This window comes from Oncorhynchus keta, chromosome 2 (genome assembly GCF_023373465.1).
Source record: "Oncorhynchus keta strain PuntledgeMale-10-30-2019 chromosome 2, Oket_V2, whole genome shotgun sequence".
In the NCBI taxonomy this organism is placed as follows: domain Eukaryota; kingdom Metazoa; phylum Chordata; class Actinopteri; order Salmoniformes; family Salmonidae; genus Oncorhynchus; species Oncorhynchus keta.
The window spans coordinates 15,552,083-15,570,099 of NC_068422.1; the positions used below are offsets into that span (position 1 = coordinate 15,552,083).

The following is an 18,017-nucleotide window of genomic DNA, read 5'->3' on the forward strand; positions in this document are numbered from 1 at the left end:
CAGTTTATTTCTCTGTTGATTTGCTTGAATAAAGAGCATTGTGAAATTCACACACGAACACACACACACTAACACACACACACAGGAGTAGACCTCTTTCTCTCGAGAGCCGATGTCACTCACACGAAGCAACCTGGAAGCAATTTATGTTGCAGATGTAAGTAGCAAGTGCCATGATCTCAAGCAATTTTGCTGATACACGAAGCAATTCAAACGCAATTGAAATGGACTCACGAAGCAACCCAGATGCAACTGTTGCCAGCAACAACATTTGCTGTACAGGTTGCTTCGTGTGACATCGGCTTTATCTTAAGACAACATTTAGTTAACAGAGAATGAATAGCAGCATTGTAGACCAATCAGATTATATCTCTACAGATGAGAAACATTACAACTTCCTGTATTCCGAGGCCAACAAAGTGAACGTGACGTGGCTGAAACGTGTAGAGAGGAATCGTCGCAGTCAATTGACTGTTGTACCTGTGTGACCAGGCTGAAATGACAGTGCTCTGTGTTGGTGTCCCGTTACACATGTGGCTGAGTAGACTATATAAGCAGCGCAATGCAAACCAGTCGTATAAATCAGTGTGTGCTGCTGTCTACCCCTGCAGAATTGTTTGAGGAGCGAGATAGGCTGCTGCAGATTTCATTCCTTCGAATTATTTGAAAAAGCAAAACATATTTTTTTAGCAATAATGGGTGTTATGGTTTCACAACTCTTCTCTCGTTTCTTCGAGAAAAAACAGATGAGAATTCTAATGGGTAAGACTTATTTCCAATATTGTTAATGTCATTGTGTTATTATTACAATGTTGCAATGTCTGTACAATGTTACAATGTATTTGTTACAATGAGTTATAACATTTACTTTTTTTGATTGATTTGACATAGGCTTATTATTATATGAATATTATTCATATTACTTAGGTTTTAAAATGATCCATCTTGTTCCTACAGTTGGGTTAGATGCTGCAGGGAAGACCACTGTCCTGTACAAACTAAAACTTGGAGAAGTTGTCACCACTATCCCCACTATTGGTAAGCATTGATTGATATATAGGCTATATGCACTGATTGACAACGTTTGCTTCTTACATGTATTTGACCCAGCGCTGCTAGACAGAGCATAGCTGAATGTCCTTTGTGCTGATCACCATAGGGTTCAATGTGGAGACGGTTGAGTACAAGAACATCAGCTTCACGGTGTGGGATGTAGGTGGTCAGCACGTCATCAGACCTCTGTGGAAGCATTACTACCAGAACACGCAGGTAGTACTAACCCTAATACTCGCAACTAACCTGAACATCCTCAACTAACCCTAACAGCTTCAACTAACCCTAACCCTAACAGTCTCAGTTAACCCTAATACTCTCAACTAACCTGAACATCCTCAACTAACCCTAACAGCTTCAACTAACCCCAACCCTAACAGCCACACCTAACCTCAACAGCCTCAACTAAGCCTAACCCTAATAAACCTAAACTTAACAGCCTCAACTAACCCTAACAGCTTCAACTAACCCTAACCCTAACAGCCACACCTAACCTCAACAGCCTCAACTAAGCCTAACCCTAATAAACCTAAACTTAACAGCCTCAACTAACCCTAACAGCTTCAACTAACCCTAACAGCTTCAACTAACCCTAACCCTAACAGCCACACCTAACCTCAACAGCCTCAACTAAGCCTAACCCTAATAAACCTAAACTTAACAGCCTCAACTAACCCTAACAGCCTCACTTAAACACTCAGGTATCCTAACCCTAATAGCCTTAACTATGGGATCATTTCAAATCCCGTCAATTCAGAAAATTAATTCCAATTCCAATTTTCCTCATTCCTTAAAAGCATGTGTCTATGTTCCAATATCTTCATCCAGGGTCTTATATTTGTGGTAGACAGCAACGATCCTGAGAGGATAAATGATGCTACAGAGGAACTACAGAACATGGTGAGTCGTCTGTCCTTTCATTAATATTTCCACACTTTCCTATAGCAACTCTTAAGTTTGCTCTTGGCCACCGGAGAGGATAGTAGTAACAGTATAATGGGATCTTTCTGATTCCCTACGAGGAATGTAATAATACAGTAATATGACTGTTCTAATAGAGATAGGAGAGAGTGTTTACCTGTTTAATGTGACTGTTCTGATTCCCTGTGTTCTGTGTTATTGATCCTCCACACACGATGCAACATTACAGAGAAAAGTGTAATTACTCAGTCAGTACTGTGGCAGTTCTGATTCCCTGTGTTCTTTGCTGTTGACCCACAGCTTGAAGAGGACCAATTGAGAGATGTAGTTCTGCTGGTGTTTGCCAACAAACAGGACCTTCCCAACGCCATGTCTGTCAGTGACATCACAAATAAACTGGGACTGAGGAAACTTCAACTGAATACTCCTGTAAGTATGACCATCTAGAATCTCTAAGGTTTCGCAAGCCAATTCTAACTCGCGTTAGCGCAATGGCTGGAAGTCTATGGTATACACTAGCATGCTAGCTGTTACCATGCCAGCAGTTACCATAGACTTTCAGTCATTGCGCTAACAATAGTTAGTAATTGCGCTAATGCTAATGAACAACATTTTTCAAACTGCATGCATAGACACAGTTGAAGTCGGAAGTTTACATACACTTAGGTTAGAGTCATTAAAACTTGTTTTTTCAAGCACTCCACACATTTCTTGTTGACAAACTATAGTTTTGGCAAGTCAGTTAGGACATCTACTTTTTGCATGACACAAGTAATTTTTCCAACAATTGTTTACAGACAGATTATTTCACTTATAATTCACTGTATCACTATTCCTGTGTGTCAGAAGTTACATACACTAAGTTGACTGTGCCTTTAAACAGCTTGGAAAATTCCAGAAAATGTTGTCATGGCTTTAGAAGCTTCTGATAGGCTAATTGACATCATTTGAGTCAGTTGGAGGTGTACTTGTGGATGTATTTCAAGGCCTACCTTCAAACTCAGTGCCTATTTGCTTGACATCATGGGAAAACCAAAAGAAATCAGCCAAGACCTCAGAAAAAATAGTAGACCTCCACAAGTCCGGTTCATCCTTGGGAGCAATTTCCAAACGCCTGAAGGTACCATGTTCATCTGTACAAACAATAGTACGCAAGTATAAACACCATGGGACCACGCAGCCATCGTAACGCTCAGGAACGAGACGCGTTCTTTCTCCTAGAGATGAACGTACTTTGGTGCGAAAAAGTGCAAATCGATCCCAGAACAACAGCAAAGGACCTTGTGAAGATGCTGGAGGAAGCAGGTACAAATGTATCTATCTCCACAGTAAAAACGAGTCCTAAATCGACATAACCTGAAAGGCCGCTCAGCAAGGAAGCCACTGCTCCAAAACCGCCATAAAAAAGCTAGATTACAGTTTGCAACTGCACATGTGGACAAAGATCGTGATTTTTGGAGAAATATCCTCGGCTCTGATTAAACAAAAATAGAACTGTTTGGCCATAATGACCAATCATTATGTTTGGAGGAAAAAGGGAGAGGCTTGCAAGCCAAAGAACACCATCCCAACACACACGGAAACAAACACCCACAAACCAAAAGTGAAACCCAGGCTACCGAAGTATGATTCTCAATCAGGGACAACAATTGACAGCTGCCTCTGATTGAGAACCATACTAGGCCGAACTCAAAAACCAACATAGAAAAACAAACATAGACTGCCCACTCCAACTCATGCCCTGACCATACTAAAACAAAGACCAAAACAAAGGAACTTAGGTCAGAACGTGACAGCACCTCACAAAATACATGGCATTATGAAGAAGGAAAATGATGTGGATATATTTAAGCAACATCTCAATCAATCAATCAATCAATCAATCAATCAATCAATCAAATGTATTTATCAAGCCCTTCTTACGTCAACAGATGTCACAAAGTGCTCTACAGAAACCCAGCCTTAAACCCCAAACAGCAAGCAATGCAGTTGTAGAAGCACGGTGGCTCGGAAAAACTCCCTAGAAAGGCCAGAACCAAGGAAGAAACCTAGAGAGGAACCAGGCTATGAGGGGTGGCCAGTCCTCTTCTGGCTGTTCCGGGTGGAGATTATAACAGAACATAGCCAAGATGTTCAAATGTTCATAGATGACCAGCAGGGTCAAATAATAATAATCACAGTGGTTGTTGAGGGTGCCACAGGTCAGCACCTTAGGACTAAATGTCAGTTGGCTTTCCATAGCCAATCATTCAGAGTATCTCTACCGCTCCTGCTATCTCAAGAGAGTTGAAAACATCAGGTCTGGGACAGGTAGCACGTCCGGTGAACAAGTCAGGGTTCCATAGCTGAGGGCAGAACAGTTGAAACTGGAGCAGCAGCATGACCAGGTGGACTGGGGACAGCAAGGAGTCATCAGGCCAGGTAGGTCTGAGGCATGGTCCTAGGGCTCAGTCCCTCCGAGAGAGAGAAAGGAAGAAAGAGAGAAAAAAAGAGAGAGAATTAGAAAGCATACTTAAATTCACACAGGACACAGGATAAGACAGGATAAATACTCCAGATATAACAGACTGACCCTAGTCCGGACACATAAACTACTGCAGAATAAATACTGGAGGCTGAGACAGGAGGGGTCTGGAGACACTGGGCCAACAGGGCCGGACAGGGCCAAACAGGCAGGATATAACCCCACCCACTTTTCAAAGCACAGCCCCCACACCACTAGAGGGATATCTTCAACCACCAACTTACCATCCCGAGACAAGGCTGAGTATAGCCCATCTGACTCAGTTACAGCTCTGTCAGGAAGAATGGGCCAAAATTCACCCAACTTATAGTGGGAAGCTTGTGCATGGCTACCCAAAACGTTTAACCCAAGTTAAACAATTTAAAGGCAATGCTACCAAATATTATTTGAGTGTATGTACATTTCTGACCCACTGGGAATGTGATGAAAGAAATAAAAGCTGAAATAAATCATTCTCTCTTATATTATTCTGACATTTCACATTCTTAAAATAAAGTGGTGATCCTAACTGACCTTAGACAGGGAATTTTAACTAGGATTAAATGTCAGATATTGTGAAAAACTGAGTGTAAATGTATTTGGCTGAGGTGAATGTGAACTTCCGACTTCAAATGTAAATATCGTGTCCATGAGTTCATCTGTTTCTGGGGAAGTAGATAAAGGGAAATACATAAAGGGCGTCATTCCCAAAATCCTGATGTATCCCTTTAAATGTCGAATACTACAACTCGCCTCGGATTGAATCCCTGCCCAGATTTGCTAAATAATGCACTCTGGTTGTTTGTCATCTCAGTGGTTTGTCCAGGCTACCTGTTAATGACTAACTTTGTGTCCTCTCTCCTCAGTGGTTTGTCCAGGCTACCTGTGCGACCCAGGGTTCAGGCCTGTTGGAAGGACTGGACTGGTTGGCTGACCAGCTTTCCAAGCGCTAACTAGCTGAGTTGGCTCTGTAGCGATGTTACCCCTAGGTACAGGTCTAGGATCAGCTTCCCCTCCCCCGAACATAACATTAATCATTAGTGAGTTCATTAGAACGTGCGTTGAAGATGTCGTTCCCATAGCAACGATTAAAACATTCCCAAACCAGAAACCGTGGATTGATGGCAGCATTCGCGTGAAACTGAAAGCGCAAACCACAGCTTTTAATCAGGGCAAGGTGACCGGAAACATGACCGAATACAAACAGTGTAGCTATTCCCTCCACAAGGCAATCAAACAAGCTAAGCGTCAGTATAGAGACAAAGTAGAATCACAATTCAACGGCTCAGACTCAAGAGGTATGTGGCAGGGTCTACAGTCAATCACGGATTACAAAAAGAAAACCAGCCCAGTCACGGACCAGGATGCCTTGCTCCCAGGAAGACTAAATAACTGTTTTGCCCGCTTTGAGGACAATACAGTGCCACTGACACAGCCCGCAACCAAAACATGCGGACTCTCCTTCACTGCAGCAAAGGTGAGTAAAACAATTAAACGTGTTAACCCTCGCAAGGCTGCAGGCCCAGACGGCATCCCCAGCCGCGCCCTCAGAGCATGCGCAGACCAGCTGGCTGGTGTGTTTACGGACATATTCAATCAATCGCTATCCCAGTCTGCTGTTCCCACATGCTTCAAGAGGGCCACCATTGTTCCTGTTCCCAAGAAAGCTAAGGTAACTGAGCTAAACGACTACCGCCCCGTAGCACTCACTTCCCTCATCATGAAGTGCTTTGAGAGACTAGTCAAGGACCATATCACCTCCACCCTACCTGACACCCTAGACCCACTCCAATTTGCTTACCGCGCAAATAGGTCCACAGACGATGCAATCTCAACCACACTGCACACTGCCCTAACCCATCTGGACAAGAGGAATACCTATGTGAGAATGCTGTTCATCAACTACAGCTCGGCATTCAACACCATAGTACCCTCCAAGCTTGTCATCAAGCTCGAGACCCTGGGTCTCGACCCCGCCCTGTGCAACTGGGTACTGGACTTCCTGACAGGCCGCCCCCAGGTGATCCTCAACACTGGGGCCCCACAAGGGTGCGTTCTGAGCCCTCTCCTGTACTCCCTGTACACCCACGACTGCGTGGCCACGCACGCCTCCAACTCAATCATCAAGTTTGCGGACGACACAACAGTGGTAGGCTTGATTACCAACAACGACAAGACGGCCTACAGGGAGGAGGTGAGGGCCCTCGGAGTGTGGTGTCAGGAAAATAACCTCACACTCAACATCAACAAAACTAAGGAGATGATTGTGGAGGGAACAGCAGAGGGAACACCCCCCTATCCACATCGATGGAACAGTAGTGGAGAGGGTAGTAAGTTTTAAGTTCCTCGGCGTACACATCACAGACAAACTGAATTGGTCCACCCAGACAGACAGCATCGTGAAGAAGTCGCAGCAGCGCCTCTTCAACCTCAGGAGGCTGAAGAAATTTGGCTTGTCACCAAAAGCACTGACAAACTTCTACAGATGCACAATCGAGAGCATCCTGTTGGGTTGTATCACCGCCTGGTACGGCAACTGCTGGTATTGACACCTACACCACCCGATGTCACAGGAAGGCCATAAAGATCATCAAGGACAACAACCACCCGAGCCACTGCCTGTTCACCCCGCTATCGTCCAGAAGGCGAGGTCAGTACAGGTGCATCAAAGCTGGGACCGAGAGACTGAAAAACAGCTTCTATCTCAAGGCCATCAGACTGTTAAACAGCCACCACTAACATTGAGTGGCTGCTGCCAACACACTGACTCAACTCCAGCCACTTTAATAATGGGAATGGATGGGAATTGATGTAAAATATATCACTAGCCACTTTAATTAAACAATGCTACTTAATATAATGTTTACATACCCTACATTATTTATCTCATATGTATACGTATATACTGTACTCTATATCATCTACTGCATCTTTATACAATACATGTATCACTAGCCACTTTAAACTATGCCACTTTGTTTACATACTCATCTCATATGTATATACTGTACTCGATACCATCTACTGCATCTTGCCTATGCCGCTCTGTACCATCACTCATTCATATATCTTTATGTACATATTCTTTATCCCTTTACACTTATGTGTATAAGGTAGTAGTTTTGGAATTGTTAGCTAGATTACTCGTTGGTTAACACTGCATTGTCGGAACTAGAAGCACAAGCATTTCGCTACACTCGCATTAACATCTGCTAACCATGTGTATGTGACTAATAACATTTGATTTGATTTGATTTAGTGGGGGAAATGTAAAACTAACCCAAGATCAGTGTCTAGGAGCAAAGTCACTCTATAACAGCTGTGCCGAGCCCTTCTTAAGAACGATCAGGACACAACGTTTACTCAAGGACAACCATACAATCAGAACAAAACTTAGAAGTGGCTTTCTGAAAAGTTTCCATTTCCATTTTTTGGGGGTAATGCACTTCAATGTATTGCACATATTGTAACTTGGAAAGTTATATAAAATATATATATTTTAAAATATCACTGAATGACTTTAAGCAGATTCTTTATCAACACCCCTGTATTTATTTCCTGACTTCCAATACTACCTCTAATAAAATCATGGTGTGTAAATGTATCTGCAGTCGTTTTATTTGTTGGTTTTGTTTCAGTAACTTTCCTTGTTGTCTCTGAAGGGTCTGTGTAATGGAGGCAAAGACTAAAACTGAACGGGGACATATTTGCGAACATTAGAAAAAGTTTACGTTTTAACCTTTGTCTCCTTCTCAAAATGTGCATTAGCCAATTATAATCGTTGACATAGTTGCACATGATCAAACGCTATATGTTAGCTGCTTCCATCAGATAACCATGCAGATTTAGCCAGAGAGTAACAGGTAAGGAGAGAAGCCCAAAATATAGTTCCCTCCAGCAGGTGATGTTTTTCATTTTTTTCACCCACCATGTAAGGACTTTTTGTATGGCGGTCAATGAGTGTCTAGTTTAACCAAAAACTAAAATGCTTTGTGGGGTTTATTTATTTGAATAGAAGATTCATGATGGTTAAGTGGGTGTACTGATATAAGTAGGACACATGACATCCCCGCAACTTTGAGAAAAAACACTTTATATCGGAGTAAGTCTTTGAATGATTGCGTCGGAGGGGAAGGCTGCCGTCTTATCAACAATAATTTGTTTTGTACATAATGTTGCTGCTATCGTCTCTTATGACCGAAAAGAGCTTCTGGACATGAGAACTGCATTTGCTCACCTCAAACTGGATGAAAAGTTCTTCTTTAATGAGTCGGACGGGAGGGATATAATACAGACCCGACCAGGACTAGATCCCCGTTATTCGCTGGATAAGGAAATGCATATTTCGCGGAAAGAGAACAGGGTGACTTGTGAGGATCAGGCGACGAGTGGCTAATCTTCTATCCTACTAGCTGATGTTCAATCGCTGGAAAATAAGTGGGACGAACTGAAAGCAGGTTTATCCTAACAACGGGACATTGAAAACTGTAATATCTTATGTTTCACTGAGTCGTGGCTGAACAACGACATTAAGAACATACAGCTGGTGGGTTATACACGCTATCGGCATGACAAAACAGCAGCCTCTGGTAACACACGGGGCGGGGGCCTATGCATTTATGTATCCAACTGCTGGTGCACGATATCTAAGGAAGTCTTGAGGTTTTGCTTGCCTGAGGTAGAGTATCTCATCATAAGCTGTAGACCACACTATCTACCTAGAGAAGTATTTTTAGTAGCTGTCTACATACCACCACAGACCGATGCTGGCACTAAAACCACACTCAATGAGCTGTATACACCTATAAGTAAACAGGAAAACGCTCATCAAGAGGTGGCGCTCCTAGTGGAAGGGGACTTTAATGCAGGGAAACTTAAATCAGTTTTACCTAATTTCTTGTTAAACATGTTAAATATGCACCAGAGGGAAAAAAATTCTAGAAAACCTTTACTCCACACACAGAGACGCGTACAAAGCTCTCCCTCGCTCTCCATTTGGCAAATCTGACCATAATTCTCTCCTCCTGATTCCTACTTAAAAGCAAAAATTAAAGCAGGAAGCACCAGTGACTCTGTCTATAAAAAAGTGATCAGAAGAAGCAGATGCTAAACGGCAGGACTGTTTTGCTATCACAGACTGGAACATGTTCCGACATTCTTCCGATGGCATTGAGGAGTACACCACATCAGTCACTGGCTTTATCAGTGCATTTACAAGTGCATTGATGACTTCGTCCCCATAGTGACTGTACGTACATACCCCAACCAGAAGCCATGGATTACAGGCAACATTCGCATTCAGCTAAAGGGTAGAGCTGATGCTTTCAAGGAGCGGGACTCTAACCCGGAAGCTTCTAAGAAACCCCGCTATGCCCTCCGACGAACCATCAAACAGGCAAAGCATCAATACAGGACTAAGATTGAATCGTACTACACCGACTCTGACACTCATCGGATGTGGCAGGGCCTGCAAACTATTACAGACTACAAACGGAAGCACAGCCGAGAGCTGCCTAGTGATACGAGCCTACCAGATTAGCTAAATACATTTTTATGCTTACAACCGGGCAAGTAACACTGAAACATGCATGAGAGCATCAGTTGAGCCAGACGACTGTGTGATCACGCTCTCCGCAGCCAATGTGAGTAAGACCTTTAAACAGGGCCAGATGGATTACCAGGACGTGTACCACCTGGCAAGTGTCTTCACAAACATTTTCAACCTCTCGCTGTCTGAGTCTGTAATACCAACATGTTTCAAGCAGACCACCATAGTCCCTGTGACCAAGAACACTAAGGTAACATGCCTAAATGACTAGCACTCACGTCTGTAGCAATGAAATGCTTTGAAAGGCTGGTCATGGCTCACATCAACACCATTATCCCAGAAACCCTAGACTCACTCCAATTTGCATACCGCACCAACAGATCCACAGATGATGCAATCTTTATTGTACGCCGCACTGCCATTTCACACCTGGACAAAAGGAACACCTATGTGAGAATGCTATTCATTGACTACAGCTCAGCATACAATACCATAGGGCCCTCAAAGCTCATCAGTAAGCTAAGGACTACTCCTCTGTAACTGGATCCTGGACTTCCTGACTGGCCGCCCCCCAGGTGGTAAGGGTAGGTAACAACACATCCGCCATGCTGATCCTCAACACGGGGGCCCCTCAGGGGTGCGTGCTCAGTCCCCTCCTGTACTCCCTATTCACACATGACTGCACGGCCTGGCACGGCTCCAACACCATCATTAAGTTTTCCGACGACACAACAGTGGTAGGCCTGATCACCGACAACGATGAGACAGCCTATAGGGAGGAGATCAGAGACCCGACCGTGTGGTGCAAGGACAACAAACTCTCCCTCAATGTGATGAAGACAAAGGAGATGATTGTGGACTACAGGAAAAGTAGAACCGAGCACGCCTCCATTCTCATCGACAGGGCTGTAGTGGAGCAGGTTGAGAGCTTCAAGTTCCTTGGCGTCCACATCACCAACAAACTAACATGATCTATTCCCCCTCAGGAGACTGAAAAGATTTGGCATTGGTCCTCAGATCCTCAAAAGGTTTTACAGCTGCACCATCGAGAGCATCCTGACGGGTTGCATTACTGCCTGGTATGGCAGCTGCTCGGCCTCCGACTGCAGGCACTACAGAGGGTAGTGTGTACGGCCCAGTACATCACTGGGACCAAGGATCATCCAGGATCTCTATACCAGGTGGTGTCAGATGATGGCCCTAAAAATGGTCAAAGACTCCAGCCACCCAAGTCATAGACTGTTCTCTCTGCTACCGCACGGAAAGCGGCACCGGAGTGCCAAGTCTAGGTCCAAGAGGCTCCTAAATAGCTTCTACCCCCAAGCCATAAGACTCCTGAACAGCTAATCAAACGGCTACCCAGACTATTTGCATTGTGCCCTCCCTCCACACCTCTTCTAAGCTGCTGCTACTCTCTGTTATTATCTATGTATAGTCACTTTAATAACTCTACCCACATGTACATATTACCTCAATTACCTCGACAACGGTGCCCCCGCACATTGACTCTATACCGGTACCCCCTGTATATAGCCCTGCTATTGTTATTTACTGCTGCTCTTTAATTAATAATTTGTTATTCTTATCTCTTACTTTTTTTGTTATTTTCTTAAAACTGCATTGTTGTTTAAGGTCTTGTAAGTAAACATTTGATTTGATTTGACTTGTCTCGAGATGGCTATGTATATTTATGGTACGAGGCTAGTAGCATAGCATCTCTTCCTTGAATACAGGCGGTTGACATCAACAACCCTCATCAAATGTTGAAATATTATTAAAATAATGAGATGTATCCACCAATCCAAAGAAATGATAGGTTTGTGGACAATGACTCCCGTTGTTAGGGAGGAGAGATAAGTATCTTATCAGTTGATATGATGTTGTTGTTTATCTACCTTAGTTCAATGCACTTACTGTCAGTCGGTGTGGATAAGAGCGTCCGGTAAGTGACCAAAATTTTTATGTAAAAACAAACACTTGCAAAGCATGCTTGGTATTATTCATATGAGCTTCGCCCCCAAACAGGTTTTGGCCGGAGCATACCAGATCCAAATCTCAACGTAATTTTGCTTACTGGGATACATCTTTACGTAAATTAACTACACTGAAGAAAAATATAAACTCAAAATGTAAAGTGTTGGTCCCATGTTTCATGAGCTGAAATAAAATATCCCATAAATGTTCCATAGGCACAAAAAGCTTATTCCTCTCAAACTTTGTGCACAAATTTGTTTACATCCTTGTTAGTGAGAATTTCTCCTTTGCCAAAGATAATACATCCACCTGACAGGTGTGGCATATCAAGAATCTGATTCAACAGCATGATCATTACACAGATGCACCTTGTGCTGGGGAAAATAAAAGGCCAATCTAAAATGTGCGTTTTGTCACACAACACTGCCACAGATGTCTAAAGTGATGATGGAGCATGCAATTGGCATGCTAACTGCAGGAATGTCCACCAGAGCTGTTGCCAGATAATTTAATGTTAATTTATATTCCATATGCCGCCTCCAACGTCATCTTAGAGAATTTGGTAGTACGTCCAACCGTGCTCACAACCACAGACCACGTGTATGGCGTTGTGTGGGTGAGTGTTTTGCTGATGTCAACATTGTGAGCAGAGTGCCCCATGGTGGCGGTGGGGTAATGGTATTTTATCAATGGCAATTTGAATGCACAGAGATACTGGGACGAGATCCTGAGGCCCATTGTCGTGCCATTCATCTGCCACAATCACCTCATGTTTCAGCATGATAATGCACGGCCCCATGCCCCATTTGTGGTTCCCGAGTGGTGCAGAGCTAGAAGGCACTGCATCTCAGTGCTAGAGGCATCACTACAGACCCTGGTTTGGTCACTGCTTCGATCCCGGGCTGGAACACAACCGGCCATGGTCTGGAGTACCATAGGTCGGTGCACAATTGGCCCAGCATCGTTCGGGTTAGGGGAGGGTAGGCTGTCATTTTAAATAAGAATTTGGTCTTATTTCTTGGCCTGCATACTCACCAGACATATCACCCAATGAGCACGTTTGGGATGCTCAGGATGAACATGTACAATAGCGGGTTCCATTTCCTGATGATATCCATCAACTTCGCACAGTCATTGAAGAAGAGTGGGACAACATTCCACAGGTCACAATCAACAGCCTGATCAACTCTATGCAAAGGAGATGTGTTGTGCTGCATGAAGTAAATGGTGGTCAAACCAGACACTGACTGGTTTTCTGATCCACGCCCCTAACTTTATTTTTTTAAGGTATATAATAATAATAATATATGCCATTTAGCAGACGCTTTTATCCAAAGCGACTTACAGTCATGTGTGCATACATTCTACGTATGGGTGGTCCCGGGGATCGAACCCACTACCCTGGCGTTACAAGCGCCATGCTCTACCAACTGACCAACAGATGCCTATCTGTATTCTCACGTCTCGTGAAATCCATAAATTAGAGCCTAATTTATTTATTTCAATTGGCTGATATCCTACTATGAAATGTGACTCAATAAAATATTTGAAAATGTTGCATATTGCATTTATATTTTTGTTTAGTATAATATCATAGGCAGGGCTGTAGCCAAGGTTAATTTACTGCATTTCTATACTATACATTTTCCATATTGACTGACCTTCATGTCTTAAAGCAATGATGAACTGTCGTTTCTCTTTGCTTATCTGAGCTGTTCTTGCCATAATATGGACTTGGTCTTTTACTAAATAGGGCTATCTTCTGTATACCACCCCTACCTTGTCACAACACAACTGATTGGCTCAAATGCATTAAGAAGGAAAGAAATTCCCATAATTAACTTTTAACAAGGCACACTTGTTAATTGAAATGCATTTCAGGTGACTATGAAGCTGGTTGAGAGAATGCCAAGAGTAAGGAAAAGCAGTCATCAAGGGAAAGGGTGGCTACATTGAATCTAAAATCAAAACTCTATTTTGGTAACTACATGATCCCATATGTTTGATTTCTTAGTTTTGATGTCTTCACTATTATTCTATAATATGATTGGTATACATATACACTGCTCAAAAAAATAAAGGGAACACTAAAATAACGCATCCTAGATCTGAATGAATTAATTATTCTTATTAAATACTTTTGTCTTTACATAGTTGAATGTGCTGACAACAAAATCACACAAAAATTATCAATGGAAATCAAATTTATCAACCCATGGAGGTCTGGATTTGGAGTCACACTCAAAATTAAAGTGGAAAAACACACTACAGGCTGATCCAACTTTGATGTAATGTCCTAAAAAACAAGTCAAAATGAGGCTCAATAGTGTGTGTGGCCTCCACATGCCTGTATGACCTCCCTACAACGCCTGGGCATGTTCCTGATGAGGTGGTGGATAGTCTCCTGAGGGATCTCCTCCCAGACCTGGACTAAAGCATCCGCCAACTCCTGGACAGTCTGTGGTGCAACGTGGCGTTGGTGGATGGAGTGAGACATGATGTCCCAGATGTGGATTGGATTCAGGTCTAGGGAACGGGCGGGCCAGTCCATAGCATCAATGCCTTCCTCTTGCAGGAACTGCTGACACACTCCAGCCACATGAGGTCTAGCATTGTCTTGCATTAGGAGGAACCCATGGCCAACCGCACCAGCATATGGTCTCACAAGGGGTCTGAGGATCTCATCTCGGTACCTAATGGCAGTCAGGCTACCTCTGGCGAGCACATGGAGGGCTGTGCGGCCCCCCAAAGAAATGCCACCCCACAGCATATTTTTCATCCATTAAAATAACATCAAATTGATCAGAAATACAGTGTTGACATTGTTAATGTTGTAAAGGACTATTGTAGCTGGAAATGGCAATTTCTAAAAATGGAATATCTACATAGGCGTACAGAGGCCCATTATCAGCAACCATCACTCCTGTGGTCTTAGCTAATCCAAGTTGATAATTTTAAAAGGCTAATTGGTCCTTAGAAAACCTCTTTGCAATTATGTTAGCACAGCTGAAAACTGTTGTCCTGATTAAAGAAGCAATAAAACTGTTCTTCTTTAGACTAGTTGAGTATCTGAAACATCAGCAATTGTGGGTTCGATTACAGGCTCAAAATGGCCAGAAACAAAACACTTTCTTCTGAAACTCATCAGTCTATTCTTGTTCTGAGAAATGAAGGCTATTCCATGTGATAAATGCTAAGAAACAGAAGATCTCGTACAATGCTGTGTACTACTCCCTTCACAGAAGAGCACAAACTGGCTCTGACCAGAATAGAACACCGCCACTGTTACATGTGCCGAATACAACAGACCTTACAGTGAAATCCTTACTTACAAGCCCTCAACCAACAATGCAGTTTTAAGAAAAATAAGTGTTAAGTAAAAAATAGATAAGTAAAAAATGTGTTGGGGGGCACAGGTTAGTCGAGGTAATTGAGGTAATATGTGAATGTAGGTAGAGCTAAAGTGACAATGCATAGATAGCTTAGTGGTGTTGAACTCTGAGCTGTAGTCAATGAATAGCATTCTCACATAGGTGTACGTACAGTCACTGTTGGGACGACGTCATCGATGCACTTATTGATGAAGCCAGTGACTGATGTGGTGTACTCCTCAATGCTATCGGAGGAATCCTGGAACATATTCCAGTCTGTGCTAGCAAATCAGTCCTGTAGCTTAGCATCTGCTTCATCTGACCACTTTTTTATTGATCTAGTCACTGGTGCTTCCAGCTTTAGTTTTTGCTTGTAAGCAGGAATCAGGAGGATAGAATTATGGTCAGATTTGCCAAATGGGGGGCGAGGGAGAGTTTTGTATGCGTCTCTGTGTGTGGAGTAAAGGTGGTCTAGGGTTTTTCTTCCTCTGGTTGCACATTTAACATGCTTATAGAAATGAGGTAAAACTGATTTCAACTTCACTGCATTAAAGTCCCCTTCCACTAGGAGCACTACATCTGGATGAGCATTTTCCTGTTTGTTTTTGGCCGTATACAGCTCATTGAGTGCGGTCTTAGTGCTAGCATCGGTTTGTAGTGGTAAATAGAAAGCTACAAAGAATATAGATGAAAACTCTCTGGTAAATAGTGTGGTCTACAGTTTATCACGAGCAAAACCTCAAGACTTCCTTACTATTAGATTCCATGCACCAGCTGTTGTTTACAAATATATACAGACCGCCACCACTTGTCTTACCAGAGGCGGCTGTTCTATCTTGCCGATGCAGGGTAAACCCCGCCAGCTGTATGTTATTTATGCCATCGTTCAGCCACAACTCGGTGCAACATTAGATATTACAGTTTTTAATGTACAGATGGCACAGATACAATGATGAGGCCTCTTTCCATATCTATGCTATGGCCCTGCCCCCATCCTCACCATCACCATCAAGCCTGCTGTCTGGATTGACAGAGGTACAGCCTGGCGTTGCTACCCGACCACCTCGCACATCAAGTGGTGGAGTAGGAGGAATCAACCTAACCTGCCTCATGGCACTTACCTGTGTGAAGCTAGCTACAATAAGCATTAGCCACAATAATGGAATTTACGGTTTTCATTCAAAATAATAGTTCCTCATTGAAACTGATCAGAACAGATACAAATAGTGGAATAATGTTATATTTGGACTAGATAATGCTAAACAGGGTTGGAATGTTGTATAAATAAATCCAATAATTAATTAATTTGACAAAAACCATTAAAAAAACACTTTAATTGGGGAGGATGGGCTCATGGCAATGGCTGGAGCAGAATCAATGTAATAGTATCAAATACATCAAACACGTGTTTGATACCATTCAAATTGCTTCGTTCCAGCCATTATTTTGAGCTGTCCTCCCCTCAGCAGCCTCCACTGCTGTGGATGTATTAGATAATTGCATTTGGGGCCTACATATATGCACTGTACAGCCTTACCTATGAAGTTTGCACTCATGAATTGGGCATCCGCCTACTACTCAGTGACACCCAAAGATTACAATTCCAAATTAAGTAAGCAAAGAGTTGATAAGGTTGTATGGTGCATATATGTATTCCCCCATTGCAATTGTGCAGTCTAATACATTTAACAGTTTTTTTCATTGACAGTTCATTGTCAAATTAATAAATTATTGTATTTATTTGTAAGTTATATAACAACAGTCCAAACTTGTTTAGCATTATCTATTCCAAATATGGCATTATTCCACTATTTGTATCCGTTTCGATCCGTTTCAATGGGGGACTTTATTTTGAAGGCGAACAGCAAATTCCACTATTGTGGCCAATCACTCTGACTGCCACATCAGTCGCTCCTATCGTACGTCTACTTCCTAGTCTCCGACAGCCAATCGCTTGGCCGTGATTCCAACAACGTAATTTACGGGGCTCATCAGGCTAGGTTGCATCGAGCCTGCATTTACTGGGGTCCATAGAAATCTTGACAGTTTCACAGGTGAGAGAGACGTCGTGGGTTAAGCTGCTAGCTCCGGGGTTGTTTTACTTTCTCTTTCAGTTCACCGGTCCTACCATACGCTTCGAGTCTGGGGTTGCCACAGTCAAAAAACACGAACTCCAAGTCCTATCACCACGGCACCATGAGCAGAAAGAAAAAGGACTGGAAGACAGAGAAAGGTAAGAAGACTTATTTTGGGGTTGGGGACCATTACAATGAATTTGTACCATCATCTCTCTCCATGTCTCCCATGCCTTTACAGCTTGACCGTCTCACATAGACTATCTATCTGACAGTCCAGGATATCGGTGAGCACCGGCTGTTGATTATAAGGCACTTATTATAGGGCTGGCTACATACACCAGCATCCCGACATATGCGAGCCCGCGAAGCCTACAGATGTTGCGCTAAGCAGGATGCGCCTGTGCCTCTGCCTGGTACCGAACCATATAAGACAAACGCACAATTACCACACCGCTGCTGTCATAACAGTAACCCACGTTTAGTTTACACACATATATACACACGGTGCGTTTGGGGACTTTAGCAAGGCAATACAGCAGCTACTCGAGGCTTGTCTAGTAGGCCGTGTA

General features: G+C 43.1%; 2 protein-coding genes across 2 annotated transcripts in view; both read left to right on the plus strand.

Annotated features, from left to right (window-relative positions):
• Positions 1-402: 402 nt before the first annotated feature.
• LOC118371472 (ADP-ribosylation factor 4-like) lies at positions 403-5,493 on the plus strand. Its single transcript, XM_035756913.2, has 6 exons — positions 403-762; positions 958-1,038; positions 1,160-1,269; positions 1,882-1,953; positions 2,275-2,403; positions 5,344-5,493. The coding sequence occupies exons 1-6, from the start codon at positions 696-698 to the stop codon at positions 5,428-5,430; spliced, it is 546 nt and encodes a 181-aa protein (XP_035612806.1). The 5' UTR covers positions 403-695; the 3' UTR covers positions 5,431-5,493.
• An 11,866-nt stretch (positions 5,494-17,359) lies between these two features.
• LOC118371473 (ADP-ribose glycohydrolase MACROD2-like) overlaps positions 17,360-18,017 on the plus strand; it is a 31,073-nt gene continuing 30,415 nt past the window's right edge. The window contains exon 1 of the mRNA XM_035756914.2: positions 17,360-17,603. Within this exon, the coding sequence (XP_035612807.1) occupies positions 17,567-17,603 (37 nt within the window). The 5' untranslated portion in view covers positions 17,360-17,566. The remainder of the gene's footprint in view (positions 17,604-18,017) is intronic.

Excerpts from the sequence above, each read along its gene's own strand:
- LOC118371472 (XM_035756913.2), top strand. The coding sequence starts at position 696 with ATGGGTGTTATGGTTTCACAACTCTTCTCTCGTTTCTTCGAGAAAAAA. Across the intron at positions 1,039-1,159 it reads CACCACTATCCCCACTATTG|GGTTCAATGTGGAGACGGTT; the intron begins GTAAGCATTGAT and ends TGATCACCATAG. Across the intron at positions 1,270-1,881 it reads ATTACTACCAGAACACGCAG|GGTCTTATATTTGTGGTAGA; the intron begins GTAGTACTAACC and ends ATCTTCATCCAG.